The following is a 19998-nucleotide window of genomic DNA, read 5'->3' on the forward strand; positions in this document are numbered from 1 at the left end:
GTTTTTATTGTTTTCCCCATTGAGAGTGCGAGGTTTTGTTTCCCAGGAACCAAATGTGTCAGTGATCTGCTTGTCAACAAGTCTCCACAAATACTACCCCAGTAAATCATATTTTGTATGTACATGAAGAAAAATCATACTGATTGTGACGTTTATCCACACCAGGTGTTTTAAAGCTGCACTTGGTAATCTCAGTAGGTGTCACCCACAGTTGTTCTGGGTTGGTAAACCGATGTCACTAAACTCCACAAAGCAGCCTCGTGTTCTGCAGCTCGGGTCTGTGATACTTAAAGGAACCACAAGATAGGAAAAGAAAACAGAAGTCTGTGATTGCTGCTGTTGAGATTCTATTTTGCTCATAAGCCTTGATTCTATTGGTGCAGGCAGAAAAGATTTCCTTTCAGTATCCATACCATTCATCATTTATCCTCTTGGTCAGGGTTTGTACGTAGCTCATCGCTGGTGTTGTTTGTTGCAAATGAAGCATGTTAAACTGGCTTATTAGATCATCATGTCTGATCTAATGCTGCTTTAACTGATGAAAGCAAATTGCTGAATATATGTTTTTACTGCTATCTCGGTAACATACAGTCAACACGTGTGACAGAAAAAACCAAACTGTGAAGGTGACATGGCTAAAATTACATTTCTAGACTACATTAGACTGACCAGCAGCGGGCGACACCTCTAAATGGAAAATGACTTCTGGTTGTCTAACAAATCCTCAGTGAGCCACTATCCCTCAATTTCACAGTCAGAGTCATGCCTCACTCTTCATATGCAGTTTCAAAAACAACAGGATGGTGATGGTTTTGCAACAGGACTTCACTGAGCAGGGACTGACCTCATTTCAACTATGTCCAGCTTTTATATACAATCTTTGTTACTGAGTAACTAAAAGCAAGACTGGAAAAATATATGCTGATGCTGGAGTCATAAGCACTACCTACACTCTGCTCTCATGCATGGTGCCAGGAGATTATAGTAAAAGTATAGATTCTAATCCTGATCCTTACATAGGTACAGCAAATATTACAGTTTTTCTCGATTGCTAAAACACATTTCCTGAAACTACGCCTCATATCCTCACAACAGTAAACACAAATCCATAACATCTCACTCAATTTCCCAAACATCCTATTTCCAGGTCAAAATGAAGCTCTACACCCAAAACTATTCACTCCTGCTGAAAAACCAAACTTTGCCCACAGACATCAAACACAAGCCCTCAAAAACACACACACTACAACAGAGTTTTGCACACTGGTACAATTAATTCAAAACAATAGTTCCAAAACAAATAGGTTGCTTATGGTTCTCCCCTTCAAAACCCTTGTCACATGATAAACACAAAAGACGCAACCAATGTATGTACAGTGGCACATTGTCATTCATGTACTATACAGTACAACACACACCAGAAACATTATCCCACCTCAGCATCTTGTCTTTGGTCTGGGTCAGGCCAGAGAATCTCATCCACATCACAGGCTATATTGGCCCCAGCCAGGCAGCGGGGGTAAAATCCTCTTGCATGCCTGATCCACCCCTGGCATGCAAGAATTAAGGTAGCATAAGGAAAAACTTGATATGTCTAGGCAGGCCTCTTCCATGGCCTGAAGGAGGTGAACATGGACATAAGGTTCTCGGTCACTTTCCACCGCCATGCCGAAAATAACTCCTCTATCGAGTTTAGAAAGGGAGAGTATGCAGGCAGAAAGATATTAGAAAACCTTGGGTTATTGGTAAACCAGTCACGAACCAGAGCAGCGCGATGGAAGCTGATGTTATCCCACACAACAACGTAGTGAGGCTGCTCTGGCTGTGCTGGTTCCCTGTAGTCCAGCTGGAACATATGTTGTCTTAAACCATCAAGAAAAGCAAGGAGAAGCATAGTGTTATAGGGTCCTAGTACGGCATGGCGGTGGAGTACCCCTCGTTGGCTGATGGCTGCGCACATAGTGACATTCCCCCCACGCTGATCAGGGACATTTACAATAGCCCGATGGCCAATTATGTTCCTCCCCCTTTTCCTTCTTTTGGTCAGGTTAAAACCTGCCTCATCCACAAAGATTATTTCATGGGGAACAGGCCGTCCTTCAATCTCAAAGATTCTCTGCAAAACACATAACACAGTAGAGTCAATCGGTACCCTGAACCACAGTTCAAGAGTGCTGAAATGGCAGCATAAACTGCCATGCTGTGATGGTACACAATACTTTATACAGTATCAAAACTCATACCTGAACATATTCCACACGTTGGTTTTTCACTCTGTCAGAGTTTCGTTCGAAAGGGACTCGGTATGCCTGTTTCATCCGGAATTGATTCTTTCGGAGGATGCGGTCAATTGTGGAGAGGCTGATGGCATGTATGCCTCGAAAAAGATGATCATCCTCAATCACTCTCCTTTGAATCTCTTGCAGGCGGATTACATTATTTGCAATTACCATGTTTACAAGTTCCCTCTCTTGCTCCTCCGACAAAAGCCTTAACCTGCCTCCACCAGGTGGTCGTCTCTGTGTCCTACAAAAATAGAAGCACTCATTACTGTAACTGTCACACATTCATTTTACAGGCAAATAATGGAAACATACTGAAACTCAAGACACATAAGTTCAGTAACTTAAACGTTACTGTACAAAGCAGTCTTACTGCAAGTACACCTACCTGTTTTCCTCCCTGAAGGTTCTGATGATGGAGGCAACAGTGAAGCGACTCAAATTTGGTTGTACTCGTTGCCCAGCCTCCCTCATAGTCATCCCATGGACAAGGACATGGTCAACTAAAGTGGCTCGAATTTCATCCGAGACTGACTGTCTTGTTGCCCTTGCTCTTCCCCTTCCTTGTCGCCGTCGTTCTCCACCTCCTTCACCACGTCCTCCTCCACCTCTCCCTCCTCCCTGTTGTCCTAGACCACCACCTCCTCCTCTTTCACCACGTCCTCCTCTTTCACCATGTCCTCTTCCTCCACCACGTCCTCCTCCTTCACCACCTCCTCCTCCTCTTCCACCACGTCCTCCTCTTTCACCATGTCCTCTTTCTCCACCACGTCCTCTTCCTTTGCATCTCTTTGGATCCATTGTTTCAAACCTGAATGAGCTGACTTTGGCCCTTTTATCTATCCATCGCAGGTTCTGATTGGTGTGTGCTAAATTTTGACTCCTAGTGTTTCCACCTGGTTAATTGTGTGCTAATTGAGCTCAAGCTATGCTGACTTAAGTTAACATTATTGCATGCTAGTGCTTTCTAAATGACTACATGGTGTAAGCACTGTAAAATGTAGGGATTTGTGTGTAGAGTTTTGCAGTAGCAGTTCACCAAATTTGAGTCATGTGTCAAAGCAGGGAATAGTGTTTATAGTTCAGGGAAATGGGTGAGCTTTTTGAACAATAGCGTTACAGTTTTGAAATTTTAGTTTAGAGGCCTGGTTATAGTGTTTAAGCAATCGAGAAAAACTGTAAACAGATTTAGCTTGCCAAATTAGTTTGGCCTTATTCTTCATCTGCTATTTGATTTAGATACTGATGATCCTGATTGACATTTTATCTATAAATTTTGGTTAAACTGTGAGACTGCACTCTCAAAAGCTTCTTCTGTCTTTTTCTTCAGATGTTTACTCACATACAATAGAAAAACCAAACAACAGATAATATTGAGTTTATGTTGTCAAGACGCTCATAGACTTACCCTAATTTTACCAATTCCAGTGTTTGAACCTGCCTTTAGTAAAGAAGATTGCATTAAAATATGCTCATATGAACAAATATAGACAGACTTCTGAAATTCTGACACATATAAGTATTGGTTGTAATCATAACCAACTGCAAGTGAGGAAAAATAAGTCAAAGTGGCACCTTAAAAACCGTGATTTTGAGTTAGCTGACAAAAACAGAACTAGAGGAACAAAAAACAGAAAAGTGTAAGTCAGACACGCTTACAGTCAATGTTCATGAGTAAACGTCAAAGTGGAGAGGTCAGAAGGCTAATTTGGGATTTGACCTATGAGACTAGTCAATGTCATCGACCGCCACAATGAACTACCCTCACAAAATACATCAGCTGACCTTTGACTGTGGCTGAGTGATGGTGTCTAATGCAGCGTGGAAGTGTAATCTCCCTCATTAACACGTGCTGATTCTCCACTAACAGATGCAGAGTTGCATAGAAGTAGAAACGTTAACAGATACACACACACAAACACACACACACACACACACACACAGAAATTCTGCCATCCTCACATTTGGAGCAAAGTGTGCCCAGATGGTTCAGCGACACACAAGCGCTGACTTACCTGAACATACACACACTCTCCCACTTGATTCATACGAGCACCTGTCCCGCCCGCCTACAGCTGCACATGCTCCAGCGTCCATGTTTACTGCTGCCATACGGCCAATACACAGAGCTATTATAGCAGCACGCTGATGAGCGACAAGGTAATTTCCTCCTCCCTCAGGGCTCCTATGAAGGGAAAAATAAACAATGCATGAATGCCTCTGGGAGTATGATCTGCACAGTCGACCTGAAATTTTTCTCTCATTCCGTTTGCTGCTTGTTTTTTTATGCGCTATCATGTCACAGAGTTGGATAGTTTGCCTTTTCAAGTATGCTTGTTCTATGCAAAATGGGGAAAAGTCATTCTTTTCAGTTTTGATCCAATCACTTTGACAGCAAATTATCATTCAGAGAGGCTCCTTCGCTTTTATATCACATAACCACAGAGCACAATCTCAAACCCACATGGGACAAAGGAAAAGAAAACAATGTAGATGGGCAGCCTGATGCTGCATATCTCTACATATACTGCATGCATCATTTCTATGATGGCAACAAATCAGAAATTATACCACCTAAGCTCACCTGAGAACAACATTCTGGTAGATAAAACATGTAGCCACAATGACATCAGTTCAGTTAAATTCAATTCACAAGATTATTCACAAAACAATTAAGCAATTAAAATGCAATTACCATCATGACAGATAAAACTGACATTTTTGAAATAAGACTCCCCAGAGGCTATCCACAGCTTATAAATAGGAGCCCAGGCATCGAGTATTATACATGAAATTAAAGTAGCATTTCTGAGAACCACAGATGACATTTTTGTAGTGGAAGTATTTTTTTTAAATTGGTCACTAGAAGTTGTACACTTTGCATTTCTCTCCTATTAAGAGTGGTTTTCCCCTCATGTATGAAAAGAGATGTACACTGTCTGTCACGATAGTAACACAATACTTGAAGTAGGGCTTAAGTACAGAGTACAAGGTTAGAAGATTTAAAAAAAAAATGAACCAAAATATTAACATAAGTCCTTCAACAGTTCATCAATTAAATAAATAGAAGAACATAAAACCTTAACTTTAGCATCATGTCTGCTGACTTTGCATTCCTCTTATGTTATTAAGTTAACAGTAGATTACTGGGTTAACAAGTTGGAGGGATAGAGTGTATGACTGCAACTCAGACACTGACAGCTGCTAATTAGTGGAGAATACTGAAGTTATTCCAGCTGTAATGTTGGGAGCAACATAGGAAAATACTTCCTATAAACAGCCATGGGAACACTAGCTGATGTTGTTGTTGCAGCTTGTTTACGGCACATTACAACAGCTAAGAGTTGAACCTCTGTCAGTGTTGTTACCCGATTATGCTTAGAGTGAGACATAAATTCTATAATAAGGTAGGCATACAGGAGTAAACCCATATATATGGCAGAGAGAGGACAAACTGTTACATCTAGAATAAAGACACAGAATGAAAGGTGAGCAAAAACACTGAGATCATCACGCTGGTTGTATATTCCTACTCATCTGACTGAGTGATTCAGCTGAAAGCATGACACAGTCGGACTCTGCTACACTGTCTGAGCCAAACATGTCATTGCAGTGAAACTTTCAAAGTGTTCCTTTCTCTGCTGCCGTCGGTGTCAGATAAATGTGACCCTCATGCACTTTTCATCAGGACCTGCTTCCCTGGCTGCTTCCACTGAGCTCATCAGGAGTCCTACTTCACATCACATCTGCAACAAATACCCTTTACCCCATTCAGTAGCAGTAGCGTAAAGACTTCCTTCTGCATGAATATTCAGTGTATGGGATACATACCTTAAAAAGGAGTCCCAACATGGACTTGCCAAATACCTCTGCAACCTTTCCTGTTGTGCACAGTAAGCTAAATATATCTTTCTGTCTTGATGGAAATGGTTTAGCAGCTGTGTTTTGTCGCTGGTTTTGCAAATACATCTTATCATGTGTAACACATAAGACGAGGTGCACTCATTAAAGTTTTTGAAAATACCAAATCGTTTTAGCTCATTTCTTCTTTTTTCTCTCACCGTGTTTTTTCCCCTCTTTCTTTGCAGTGAGGCTGAAGTGATTCCTCTGGCATGTAAACAACTTTTGCAGGGAGTACAGTGGGGATTATTTTTTTAATCAGAGCCACAAGAAACCAATCTTCCCATTTCCACTGTGGTGTTGTTGCTGCAGACACAGATAAGAACTGTTCTGAGCACAAATATTACGTCAAAATAGACTGTACTCTTATGAAAAGAGTGGAATTTTGTTCTATATTACATATTTAAAATTAATTGACAGGCATTGCATTACTCATATTTCATCTCATCTCAAAAATAAAGTTTGCCATACCACTACCTTCATTGGAAAACAGATTTGTGCCCTATAAAGCGACGATCCAAGATTCGTGAAATGCGGGAGAGTGTCAACATGTCTGTCCTTGGCTGGCCAAACTGCCCCCCTGCTGCGCCGCTCTGTGTGCACTGTTTGCTACACCCTGTCAGCTCCCTGTCGTCAGGCCCCGCTGCCTCCTGGCCATTCTCACTCGTTAATCATGATTAACATTCAGCTGGAAGCCATTCATTACTGGCTAGGTCCTAACACCTGTGGTTCTGGACCCCCGACACATCTCCATCAATTCCCCCGGGCGAAGGATAAAAAGAGGGAAAGTACAGAGAAAGACAGGCCAAGAAGTAATCACACATCTATTTAAGTCATAGGAAGAAAAGTGTTTAGTCATCCTAGGCAGAGAAAATGGTTAGATGTGCTCAAAGCTGCTCTAAGACCGACGTGCACTGGCTGCTTTTTTTAATTAAAGTTGCCAGCACTTGTGTTTTGGCACCATGTGTTATTTTCTTGCAGAAATGTGAAGAAAGTCAGGCAGTTTTTCGACACAGATGTTGATAGACGTGACTGTTTTCCCAGAACAGTATTCCTGTCAGAGTGAAAAAGCCTCTTAACATGTATGTCATGGGAAAACAAAACTCTGCTCTGAAACTCAGAGAAAAGAACATCTGGAAGAAAAAGAAAACTCATTACTATTTGTCATGTTATTGTGTAGTTGTGTTAGAATTTATTAAAAAGCACAGTTGTTCCTCAGGTCTGCATTTTGTGAATTTCACTTAGAGGAATGACAGGTAGCATTTAAATGGCATAAAGAATAAAATTTGTAAGCTTTTAGCTGCCACTTTCGTCCTGGATGACTGATAATGACTGAATGCAAGTTAAAATTGCTCAAGGACGCTCGAGAAGACAAAGAGAGCTGAGAGTTTTAGATTTTTAGTCCATGGACACATCCATTAGTGTAAACAGACAGCGGCCAGGTAGGCAAGGTAAACAGGTCAAGTTACTGGCAGCTGCAGAGCAACTCTCAAACAGACCTGCTGGCAGCTTCTAAAGGACTGGAGTGATATTAGCAGGTCCATGTAGCGGAAAGGCAGGCAAGTGTAATAAATGCACCAACTGGAGATGAAAACCAGTTTGATTTTACTGTTCAGCTGCTTTGTGTCAGAGACCACAACCCCCCATCTCTTTTGGACCAAAGAGTGCGAGGGTCTCCCTTAACTCATTCACTGCCAGCCATTGGCAGTGAATGAGTTAAACCCATTGACTCATTCACTGCAACTGACGGCTATAGACGTCAATGGCAGTGAATGAGTTAAGATACCTGGCCACTGAGGTGAGATCTCCATGTCTCATAGACCGTGTCGGTTTGGATTCACATTTCCAACTCAGGCTTTAAGCCATATGTCAGGGGCTGGGTCTGTGACTCAGCATTTAGAGTTCATCTTGAGTTCTTATATTATATTGAATATAATGTTAGTTCTTGTGTTGCCATTATCAGTTAGGATTTAGCTGAGTGTCAGCTGTTTTCCCCATGTGTTTCCACTGCCCCCAAGTATCACCTGTGTGTATTTAGTCTTTGTCAGGATGTCTGTTCTTCTTGTCTAGTCGTGTACCTCGTGTTGTAGTTCTCATAGTTTCATAGGTATTAAAGTGTTCATAGTTGTTTCCCAGTTTTCCAGTCTCATCACAGCTTATGTTTATCTTGCCTTGTATTTATGTTTCTCTTGTATCAGCCCAATAAAGCCTCACCTTTTGTTCAAGCTCACCTTTTGTTCTCTGTCTGCATTTGGGTCCTCCACTCACGCTCCATACGGTCTGCCCACAGACTGTGAGACCACATTTTTTGCAGGCCAATGGCTGCAAGCTGCCCAACAGGGAAGAGGGGGCTAACTTTGTGACATGGTGCAAAGACTGTTATTTTTTTTACTTTCTTATGAACTTGTTTTAAGTTTGTTTTACATTGTTTCACTATCTGTGGATACCAAAGGTAGGAAGGCAAGCAGTATTGCCAGCAAAAGCTTTGAACCAGCATAGCACCTGCTGACTGTTATTGCTTTTTTAAAAAATATGATATAAACAGGTTCTGCAACAATTTGTCACCTAAAAATTCCTCCTGTGCAGAAAAGGTTCTACCCCAGAATGAGCAGGCGAAAACACCCCAAAGAGGGAGATATGAGAACGGTGATAGTTTCTGTTTCATAGACACACAAAAAAGGTGGAACCACAGATTTGTAAAAACTATGAAAAATTGCATGTAAATATATTTAAACATGCAAAATGCAACAATTCTGTGAAGAAGTTGATGTTTTGGAAGAGCTCAATGTCATTAGGTCACATTTCCACCCACTCACCAACTTTTAATGAGCTGAGATGCAAAATGTATTTAGTGCTACTATTAATATTTTTGTAAAATGATGGTGCAGAGTTGCAGGGTGGTGGTTAGGTTATGGCATTCATTGACTTACCAGTTAAAGTCATTATTAGTTGTGACTTCATGCTTGGATTATTCTAACTCGCTATCTTAAAGTCTTCAGTTGAGCGAAAATACTGCAATGAGAATACTAACAGACTAGAAACAGCCCAAAATTCTCCCATATTAGCTTCTAGGTTAAATTAAGTTGAATTTAAAATCAGTCTCACATACAAAATCTTGCCCCATCACCTCTGGACCACAACAAGAACAACAACATCTCATGCTTGACCCTGAGATGTCATCTGATTGTTTGGATTTTCTTTCTAATATGTTAAATATCCCAATTCTTTGATCTTTGGGCTGAAGCAAGAACAACACTCGGAGTATAAATACTCAATCAACAATCTCTTTATTCCATACAATTCTCATTATTCCATACAACACTTTGAGTATAAACGTCCGGACGGGAGATGTGGACAGGAGGGTGTTCGCCAGATTTCGAAGTGTCTGGCAGACACCCTCCAAAGTCTTAAAACCTAAACATCCACTTTCTTTCTCTCTCTCAGTGAGCCGAAGTTATGACGTTGGCTTCCTGTGCAGTATGTTCTGTTCTTTCTAATCAGACAAATAAGGCCATGATTCTCTAAAAAACAGTATAATGCATCATAAAACAGTGTAATGATTTCACAATCTTTATTCCAAGGTGGCCTCATATATATATATATATATATATATATATATATATATATATATATATATATATATATATATATATATATATATATATATATATATATAATGATTCAACAATTCTTTGATTAGAAGTATAAAAGGTGGCATAAGATAGTATAATAACCTCACAAATATTACAGAATCTTTTCTTAGAAAAGGACCTTCAGATGATTGTTGTTGTGAATTGGTGCTATATAAATAAAGTAAATTGAACTGAACTGGGTTACTGCTAACATTTTCTATGCATCCAATACTAAAAGAACATTTATAGGTAGTTTAGCTACAGTAATAAATTAATCAATAAAGCAGAGTGAATGGGGTGATACATCCAATTGGCCTGTCCCATTCATTCAGGCTCAAGCAAAAGCCAATAGTTTGTGCTCATGTGATGCCATGGACCCTGTAACAGTCAGGGTTGTTGTAGTTCTTTGCATTTCTAGCATCTCAGATTCCTCGAGCCCTCTGCGTTCTCTTGTTCTTCCCTTTCTTTGACCTAATGTTTGAATTATTCGCTTATTACAGTTATTTTGAGCTTTTTGAATATTAGTTTGGGGGGTTTTGTTTTTATTTCCTGCCTTGATTTCTTTCCCTCCTTATAGATAGGTGGAAACCAATAAGATCTACCTGTGTCACCTTTGTTATGTCATATAAGTCTAATTTTGGCCTCATCCTTGTTTTTGTCCTCCTGCATTCCTGTAAAACAACACACTATAATTAAGGTGTCACAATCCACCAAGGCCAGATCATGCAGTGCTCAGAGAAACTGAATAAAAAATAACAAGAGCTACATCTCAGACTCTAAAAAGTTCACGACAGTGCAATTTTAAAAAAAAATCAGACTGAACAAGTATGGCTTTTCCAGGTGAAACTCTTGTCTCTCTAAAAAAAAAAAAAAAAAAAAAGTACATGGCAGCACAGCTTAGGTTTACAAAGTTGAACAAGCCACAAGACTTTTGGAACAATTAGACAGACGAGACAAAGTGGAGATGTTTGACCATAATGCACCAACGCTATGTTTGCCACAAACCAAACACACATATCAACACATATCTCACACCAACTGTCAGCAGTGGAGTGTTGATGATGTGGGCTTGTTTTGCAGCCACAGGTCTGGGGCACACTTGCAGAAAGTGAGTTGATCATGACTTCAGCAGTAAGTTTCATTAAGAATATATTCTGCTGTTGTCCCTACTGCATCTGTATATGATTTTTGTTTTTTGGGGGGCGGTTTCTCTGACAGCAAAAGAGAACTTTGACATCCAAAATATCCTTTATAAAAGTGGCACACTGGGGCTTTAAAGTTGCATTTCATTAACAATGTTTTTTTGTCAGCTTTCACAGAAGCTGCATAATTTACATAAAGTCATGTTCTCTTTTCTCCTCAGGGTCAGTTTAATTAGCAGGTTTGTTTGAGGCTTTTCTTGGAATAATGAGGAACACATTTGACACCTGTGCCCAGAATGATTGATTGCAATGAAGTCATCACAGACACTTTAAGACATGGGCACAGACGTGGGCACAAAGACCTTGTAGCTTGGTCTCTTTATTTTTTCAAAAATGCCAGCTGATTATTTTGAGGCCACAGCTTTTAATAGATGGTATAAAAAAACAAATTGACTTGATTTTGTGTGATGAAAACAAGTAATGTGAGAATATTGAGACAACACAAGACAAGAGGCAGCACATTTTGCTCCAGTATACACATGGCACCACTGTAACAAATCTCTCCATTGTTCATCTATTTTTAAAGCTGCTTGTCCAGGTTACAGGCATGGTGTCAGCTAAGAACGCAGAGCAGCAGGTACGTTTTTCCCCTTTAGCCTCCACCTAATACATTATACAACATATACAAAAAAAACATGGCAACACCATCGCCAAACTGACAGCACAGATATATCTGGAGATTACAGTTTTTGCCCGTTGCTTGAACACCATGAACCCATGCCTAGACTAAAGTAACACAACTTGAAGCCTTTGTTACCATACCTCAAACACATGTACCCCTACCTTAAACAAAAGCGCTGCTTTGCACCCCAGTTCCAATTATGCAACACACCTACTCCTTTATGCAACACACATGGTCCTGCATGCTACACTCCATTTCATACATAAGACACTTCGTTCACAAAATGAAATTTCAGGGTGCCATTCGGAAAACACATGTATCCAAAATACAAAACACATCGGGTAATTGCAACCACTCAAATACACACCTGAAGGCACTTACTTGCAAAACCAAACACCAATTAGCCAACTACAAAAAGCCCTCAGCGTAGCCATTTCAAGAACTTTGCAAGCATGGATGGAGGGAGAGCAAGAGCAAGAGGAAGAGGAGGAGGAGGCCGAAGAGGCCATGCACGGACCCATATTTCTGATGAAATAAGAGCAACTTTGGTGGACCATGTCATCAACCATGGCCTGACTATGAGGGAAGCTGGGCAGAGAGTCCACCCACATCTAAGCCGCTTCACAGTGGCATCTGTAATACGAACATTCCGACTAGAAAACAGGTATGTCTGCACCTCCATACCTTCTGCTCTACTCAGATGGTTTTATAGCACTGTTCTACAGTATATCACATTACCATATCAAGTGTACGGGGTGCTAATGCTCCTTTTGCAGCCAAAGTGGCTGATTCCTTATATTGAAGTACAGTGTTGTACAGTGGATGACACAGTACATACAGTAAAGTACTGTAAGAAAAATAAGCAAACCGATGACAATATGTGGTTGTATTTCTCTAGAATGACTCGAAGACCTTCTGGGGGAGGACGCCAACGCCTGTTCACACAACAGCAGGAACTTGCCATTGTGGACCTAGTGAGGGCAGACAATGCCATCCGTCTCCACCAGCTACGACGGAAAATACTTGCAGACAGGCGAGTGTTCAGCAACATAGACCATGTGAGCATCACCACCATCAGACGCATCTTGGGTAAACACAGCATCACCATGAAGCAGCTCTACAGAGTCCCATTCGAGAGGAACAGTGACGGGGTCAAAGGACTTCGAGCTGAATATGTACGGGTACGTGTAACTGTCCCTTACATTTACAATAGAGTATTGGTGAAGTCCAGTAGCAGCTGAATATGTACCATATCAGTACCACATGGATCTATTCTGAGAGCTACACAGGTACCTGTGTGATGGGGTGAGGGTGCTGTATGTGTAGCACTGTAGTACAGTGATATGTTCCCCTTTTTTTTCAGAGAATCTCGGCCATGGATGGAGCTGCACAGCCTCATGAATACATTTTCATTGATGAAGCTGGATTCGACCTGAGCAAAACAAGACGACGGGGTCGTAATGTAATTGGCCAAAGGGCAATTGTGCACGTCCCAGGGCAGCGCGGGGGAAACATCACATTATGTGCCGCCATATGCCTTCGAGGGCTTCTGCACCATCATGCAACACTAGGTCCATACAATAGCCAACACATACTCACATTTCTAGATGCTCTCCATGATATAGTTGTACAGAACAGACCAGATCAGCCCAGGTTTGTGGTGATATGGGATAATGTCAGTTTCCATCGGGCTGCTCTGCTCAAGGCCTGGTTCTCCAACCACAATCAATTTGAAGTGGTATACCCCTTACTCACCATTTTTATACCCTATAGAGGAATTTTTTTCGGCTTGGAGATGGCGAGTATATGACCGCCAACCACATGCCCGCATGCCTCTTCTGCAGGCAATGGAACAGGTCTGCGGCGACATTCAGGTGACAGCAATCCATGGATGGTTTCGACATGCAGGAGGATATTTTCCCCGGTGCCTAGCGGGAGAGGACATTGCTTGCGATGTTGATGAGGTCCTGTGGCCAGACCCCAACAGACGGCGGGATCCATGAGCCCACTTATGCACAATTGTCATGGTTTTTTGTGTTTACAGTATAGTGTTTTTTCTATTGCAGTATTATTGTGTTGTTGTTGTTTTTTTTGCTTTATCTGAATTCATGTTACTGCAATGTACAACATTGGGTAGGTCTATTTGCGTTTTTGGTTGTTTGGAAATGTGTCTCCTGTAAATGTGCCTTCTGAATAAACAATGGAAATCAAGGACTGCAGTGTTTTATGTAAAGGAGACTAGTGTGTTCCCCCTGATCTGTAAGTGTTTGCATATGACGCAAGTATGTGTCATTTTGTCAACAGAGTTACATTTTGACAAAGGAATGTTAGGTTTTGACAGCAGAGTTTAGGTTTTGGGAGTAGAGTTTCAATTTGGCACAGATGTGAATGGTATATTTCCCAGTGTTGTGTCATGTGTACTTGTGTGTACAGTTTTGGCACAGAGAGCGGAGTTTTGCAAAATGTGTTCAAGCAGTGGGCAAAAACTGTAACAGGATTGTGCAGAGGTTTGCACTCCTCGGATGAAAGGAGACTCAAGAAAAATTCTCTTAAGAATTTCCTGAGAATAAAACGTCATTCTTTTGTCCATTTTTCAAAATATGAGTTCAACACATGCATATACACGCGCACACGTACACACACACGGCTGCTTTGTGGCGTTCTACAGGAGGATAAAAATCTCTCATTTGCTGTGCATCCAGGAGCCCATTATTACTTCTTATGGGCAGAGGTAAACCAAATGAGACACATTCCTGTACACAGCCCATATTTAATCTGGTGAGAGAAACAGAAAGAGCGAGCTGATATGGAGACCAAAATGAATCCCGGACATCAAGAGACCCTGGTATCTGAAGGATCTGTTTCAGGATTTTTTTTTCCCCTTAAGTGTGTTCAAGGGTAAAAGCTGCTGGGTACAGCCATCGAAATTACTTATTAAAATACTCAGCTTTTATGTGGGAAATATTTTGGGCCTTGTATTGGTTTTTTTTTTTGTTTTGTTTTTTTAATGCTGGTTTATTATATGAATGCATTGAATGAAATGAATGAAAACCCTTCCTTGAATTGTAATTGGCCAATTTTACGTTAAGATCATCCATACAAGCTTCTAGTGTACCTGCTATTTTCAGATTGTCTCTGCAAGTACCGTAATGTCTTCTTATACGTATGCCTCTTCAACCTGTACCCTCTTCTGTACCCTTCCACCTCATTTTCATTTCTGGGATGTCGCTGAAGTTGCAGAAGGACAGATTTGCCGAGTGGGTCAGCAGTGAGTGAAGGTTATGTTTATGTGGTGAAAAGAACACATGTGGTTTCAATGTGCAGTGGCTCGGCACTGGATTGCACACAATTCAGGTAATTTCCCCTGAATGTTCACCCTCAGATCCCTCAGGAAGTTAGAGTACAACTCCACATTATCATTCTTACCCTAGGTGAGAATTCATGGTGCACAACCCCGTGAATGCTGAAAAGAATGCGAACATGCTCCCAGTCTTTGGATGTGGAAACTCTTGAATTGAAAACTGCTCGGTTGTAGCAGGAGATCATGCTCTCACCAAAGAGACAATTCAGTTAGTCAGTTGTCAGGTCAATTTTAAAGAGAACCTGATGTTTGCTCTTCGCACAGGTTTGAGGTTCAGGGCGAATCCACACAGTGCTTAATGCAACTAGGCAAGATTTCCAGGAAAAGATCTAAAAATAGCCACCATGTGAGTGGCTGTGGGGAAACTGGAGGAGATGTTGAAGGGGATTCAGTACTGATGTGAATATGTGTGGTTGTCCAGATTTTATTCCAGCTCTCACACTATGATGGTTGGGATATGCCCCAGCTTCCAGGTGACCCTGAATTGGGCACACGGTTAAGAAAGTAAACTGATTAATACCCCCCCCCCATTCTTTTTTGGCAATCTAAGTGATATGAAAACCTCATATAGCTGGGCACAGCTTCTTTTATCTCATTTGCTCCAAACATCACTGAGGTCTGAGTGTGTGATGATACAGTAAAGTCACTGATGCAGGCCCTTTATCTCACAGCTCTGTTTCCCTCCAGCTATGTGCCAACCATTAATTGAAAACCCCATTTTCTAAAGCGAGAAGAGTGCAGTTGCAATTTAGAGGAACGACTAGTAAATAAATCACTAACCCATATAAAAGAATATATAACTATTTTATCATCTGCGTTTTCCTCCTACTTCAGGCCTCTGAACTTTTTTTTTTTTTTCACCTAAAGCAGAAATGTTGTCTCAAATCTGATCAGTGTTGAGATGCTAACTCAAAGAAATTGAATGCAAGCTTATGTTGAGCATTACAGACAAACAAAATTTGTAACCTGTGAGAAAAGAGTCGGGACATTTAAAAAGGCAGTAAAAACTTGGAATATATAATACAAAGCAATGAATAATAAAGATAAAACCTATTTTCCATCATTAAATCTTCCAGCTGGATAAAGGAGCCGATTCCAAAACGAGCATCATGTTAAAGCATTTCCACTGGTCAAGAATTCCACCACAACAGATGGATATGGTAATTAAATTTGTCTTTAGCTGAGGGTTACTTTAACTCTTACTCATTGCTCTTTTATGAATGTTGATGAGAATTAACTCATTTTTTTGAGAATGAGTGTTTTGTGTCCACCAGGTGACTTAAAAGCTCTGCAGAGGTGTGATAAAGAGAAAATGCCTCAGAGGGGACTTCCCTAAATCCCCTGAAACGTGCTATAAATGTTGAAATGGTGCACTTATAGTGGAGAAGCAGTGGGCAGGTGTGTGTGTGTGTGTGTGTGTGTGTGTGTGTGTGTGTGTGTGTGTGTGTGTGTGTGTGTGTGTGTGTGTGTGTGTTTTGTAATGGCTGCAGCTGCCCCGGGCCCTGAGCCCAGAGGAACCAACAACACAATCAAAATCATTTTATATGGCAAGCTCAACTAATGAAGAGTTTTGTTGCAAAAGAAGACATCTGTCGTTCGGATTAGCATGAGCGCTTTACTCGTTCTGTACACATTTGTAAATTTATGTTAAACAAGTTCACGATGCAACACAGCATATGTGAGGCAGTCAGCTCCACTAGCTCTACTTTTGAAAACTAAACAGAATTAGGTGAAGATATTGAAATACACATAATAAATGTCACATTTTAAATTAGATTTTTTTCCTTGTCTTCTTTGCAGAGCGGAAGATTTGCTTTTTGTTTAGGAACGCTACAGCAGGTCTCCTGTTTGAAACAAGGTTTTCTATACCATCCAACCTGGGAACTACAAAGCATATATATTCTTCACTATATAAACTATCATCAACTATTTTTCAAAGCATAAAAAGAAGATTTGGCCCGCTCAAACTATCGATTAAGCCCTAGAACAGTTAAGAGCTGCAGTTGCACATGTAACAATGTAATTATACGGGATTTTCCATCTCTAGGTTTGCAGAAAATGTTCCAAAATGAGAAAATATCCAGTGGGCAGCCGTTCTCTGGGTGAAAATGTCTTGTTGATGTCAGACGTCAGAGGAGAATAGCCAGACTGGCTCATCCTGATAGGCAACTGTGACTCAAATAACCTGTTGTTGGAACACGTTGGACCTTGAGGTAGATGGGCTCCAGCAGCAGGAGTGCCGCTCGTGTCAGCTAAAAACAGCAAACTGATTGCCTTGTATTAACAGCTCAGGCTGATGGCTTAGAAATATTTCTATGCCATACGTTGGGCCCCTCAAGGGTCACAGATGCCAACGGATTTAATAACCTGATACACAATAAACTGCATAATTTCCTTAGGGATTAATAAAGTATTTGGATTCTGAATGCCAACTAAACATATTCTAAATGTCACAGCTGATTACCTGTGTGTTGTTGTGATTATGCCCATCCTGTTTTGAACACAGTGTACCCATCTTCTGGTGGCTCGCTTCACAACACTCAAACTAGTTCCTTGAACAACCATTACTAGACTTCAATCCAATAAAGCACCTTTGAAACGCAGAGGAATTGGAGTTTTGCATCATGACAATTCTAAAGCAGCTATGTGATGCTATTGTGTCAATATGACCAAATTCTCTGAGGAATGTTAAAAGCATTGTGACTGATTTCTGCCATAAAGAATTATGGTACAAGTATTTATAGCAATTGATTTTCATCCACGACATTTGAGCCACAGTAACCCCCACATCACTCAGGCCCTGTATAGTCTTTTTCTTTGCACTACTTCCAAGTACTTTGCAACTTGTTCTCTAATATGTGCCTCTCTCTTGTTTTTTGTATATATTTCTCCTGTTTGCTATTTATTCCTGCTGCCTTTTCATAATTTATTCCAGCGCAGTTGGTGTGGAGCACCAACAATTTTGTCATACACGTACAATGACAATAAAGCGCTCTATTCCATTTAGAAAAGCTTAAGTAATTGGCTAGCTATTTACCAAACCCCTTTTCCATTTCTCTGTTTGTACTTTAGTTCCTTTCCTCAACTCTTCCCCTCATGTCTCAGTCTCTTTCACCAAGGATGTGAGTGGCAGAGAAAGGAGTTGAGGCAACAGGTATTTAACAGGAATGAAACATCCTCGCCTCTGAGCTTAAAGGAATGTCGATTAAATTTGACATGTGGCAAAATTACACGACAATTGTTCATTATGGACCACCTACAGCCGTGTGTTATGCTCTCAGGTGTAGGGGTGCTCATGAGGTCTTTTCATATTTGATTTAATCTAATTACTTGGATTTACAGCATGTTGCAGTATAACAACATAAACCTGGTCCTGTGAAGGAATTTAATCAGGTGGTTGATCATCTTATATAACGGAATCAACTTATGAATAGGACATACGAGTTCGCTGAGGAGTCAGCATGTAGCACAACACTTTAATTCAGTTAAATTTTATTTATATAGTGTTAAGTCACAACAGCAGATGCCTCGAGGCACTGTTGCTGGGTATACACTGAATGTAAAAACACTTCCACAAAGGATACACCTGTGCTTCCTCCATTATCTCCTCCGGCTACCCTCCTCTTTCCTCCAACCTCCAGATGGATTTTAGGAATTGAGACATCCTTCAACAAGCCATACTGAGATTGATTTGAGGCAAGAGGACAGAGGAGACAAGAAAGCTCAAATTAGAGAAATAACAGCCTTTTATCCTTGAAGCCTCTAGTTTCATTAAAGCTGAAAAATGCCATTTGAAAACAAAAAGATAAAGCTCTTCTCCTTGGGCTTTTCCAAGTTTGTTTTTGAGTGTGAAATTGGGTTTGTTGTTGCCCCTTATGGCTGGGGGGAAATCTCTCAAAGATCTAAGCATGTGTTTTGCCCCTCGGTCTGTAATAAGCGCAATACAGATTGGCAGCATGCTCAAATGAAGATGGTGCCAAATGGAAAACTTACTTTCACAAGCAACACAAAAGGTGAGATTGATTTTAATGAAGTGGTTTAAAATATCCATTCCCACTCATCTTGCACAGAAGTGATGACTTTCACATTCATGGGTAATTCCAGGAATGTAGCCCACAGAGAAAATACATCATCAGCTGTTATTTTTCTGTACAGAAAACTCTCAAAACCACCAGTGTGATCCTTGAAAAGCCTGCTTTTTCCAGTATCCATGTTAGCTTGTGGAAGTGAGTCATGCTTCGAGTCCTTGTCCTACCTGCTGTATTTACCACCAATGTTGATTTACAAGGACATCAATACTCCGCAGCATGCTAATGTTCTCAACTGAGATTTACACTGATGTCAATACACAATGCTAATGAGGTTGGGCGATTGTTTGCTGACAGCATGTCATGACTGCTTGCGGGAGATTATCTCAGGAGCAATTTATCAAGGTGTCCTCTGTAGCCAAATAGGTGAAGCAAGACTGTAACACTGCAGGCTCCAATTCATTCTGTGGCTAAAGTGTTACTGTACTTTCGTTAATGTGGATTCAAGCATGCGTGGACATGCCTGTGAGACTGTAGGGCTTTCATTAAGCGCTTTTTGAAATGTACATCTGAAATGCCTGTGAAATTAATTTCCAAAGGTTAGCTAAGGGTCCCAATTTGCTACTCCTGCAGCTACTTTTCAATTCAATTGAACTGGAAGATTGATTTTCCACTTCACATTTCCATGCAACAGAGACTCCTGCTGGAAATTTCTCTCCCATTAGTGGAATTACTTGAAGTCCACTGATTTCCTGAGAAAGCTTGCTGTTACCATAGCTTGTGTCTGAGAACCTTCACAGACATGTTACCATAGATGGTAATATCTATACTAAGGGACCACTGTGATAGAAAGTGGACCTTAAACTACAGTCTGCAACATCTAGCTTCCAGAAACATTTTTAATGAACTATATTTTGAGCACAGAAGTTCTCAAACTGGAAGATGATGACATTTTGGCCAATTTAGGCAGA

At 40.7% G+C, this 19998-nt stretch overlaps 1 protein-coding gene across 1 annotated transcript; it reads right to left on the reverse strand.

Annotated features, from left to right (window-relative positions):
* Positions 1-1052: 1052 nt before the first annotated feature.
* LOC147303313 (uncharacterized) lies at positions 1053-2817 on the reverse strand. The gene is made up of 3 exons (XM_086280585.1): positions 2671-2817; positions 2244-2526; positions 1053-2116 (listed from the first exon to the last, which is right to left on the reverse strand). Exons 1-3 carry the CDS (start codon positions 2760-2762, stop codon positions 1595-1597), a joined length of 897 nt encoding a protein of 298 aa, XP_086136711.1. The 5' UTR covers positions 2763-2817; the 3' UTR covers positions 1053-1594.
* Between the last annotated feature and the right edge of the window lie 17181 nt (positions 2818-19998).

Source organism: Aulonocara sp. 'chitande type north' Nkhata Bay, linkage group LG22 (genome assembly GCF_057382095.1).
Source record: "Aulonocara sp. 'chitande type north' Nkhata Bay isolate Kocher_YH1m ecotype deep benthic linkage group LG22, A_spYH_male_GT1.1, whole genome shotgun sequence".
Classification (NCBI taxonomy): Eukaryota; Metazoa; Chordata; class Actinopteri; order Cichliformes; family Cichlidae; genus Aulonocara; species Aulonocara sp. 'chitande type north' Nkhata Bay.

What these genes read in the sequence shown, in the direction of transcription:
- LOC147303313 (XM_086280585.1), bottom strand. Translation starts at nt 2,762, where the DNA reads ATGACTATGAGGGAGGCTGGGCAACGAGTACAACCAAATTTGAGTCGC. An exon ending in ACCTTCAGGGAGGAAAACAG is followed by an intron (nt 2,527 to 2,670) that starts GTAGGTGTACTT and finishes CTATTTTTGTAG; the next exon opens with GACACAGAGACGACCACCTG. An exon ending in AACGTGTGGAATATGTTCAG is followed by an intron (nt 2,117 to 2,243) that starts GTATGAGTTTTG and finishes TGTGTTTTGCAG; the next exon opens with AGAATCTTTGAGATTGAAGG.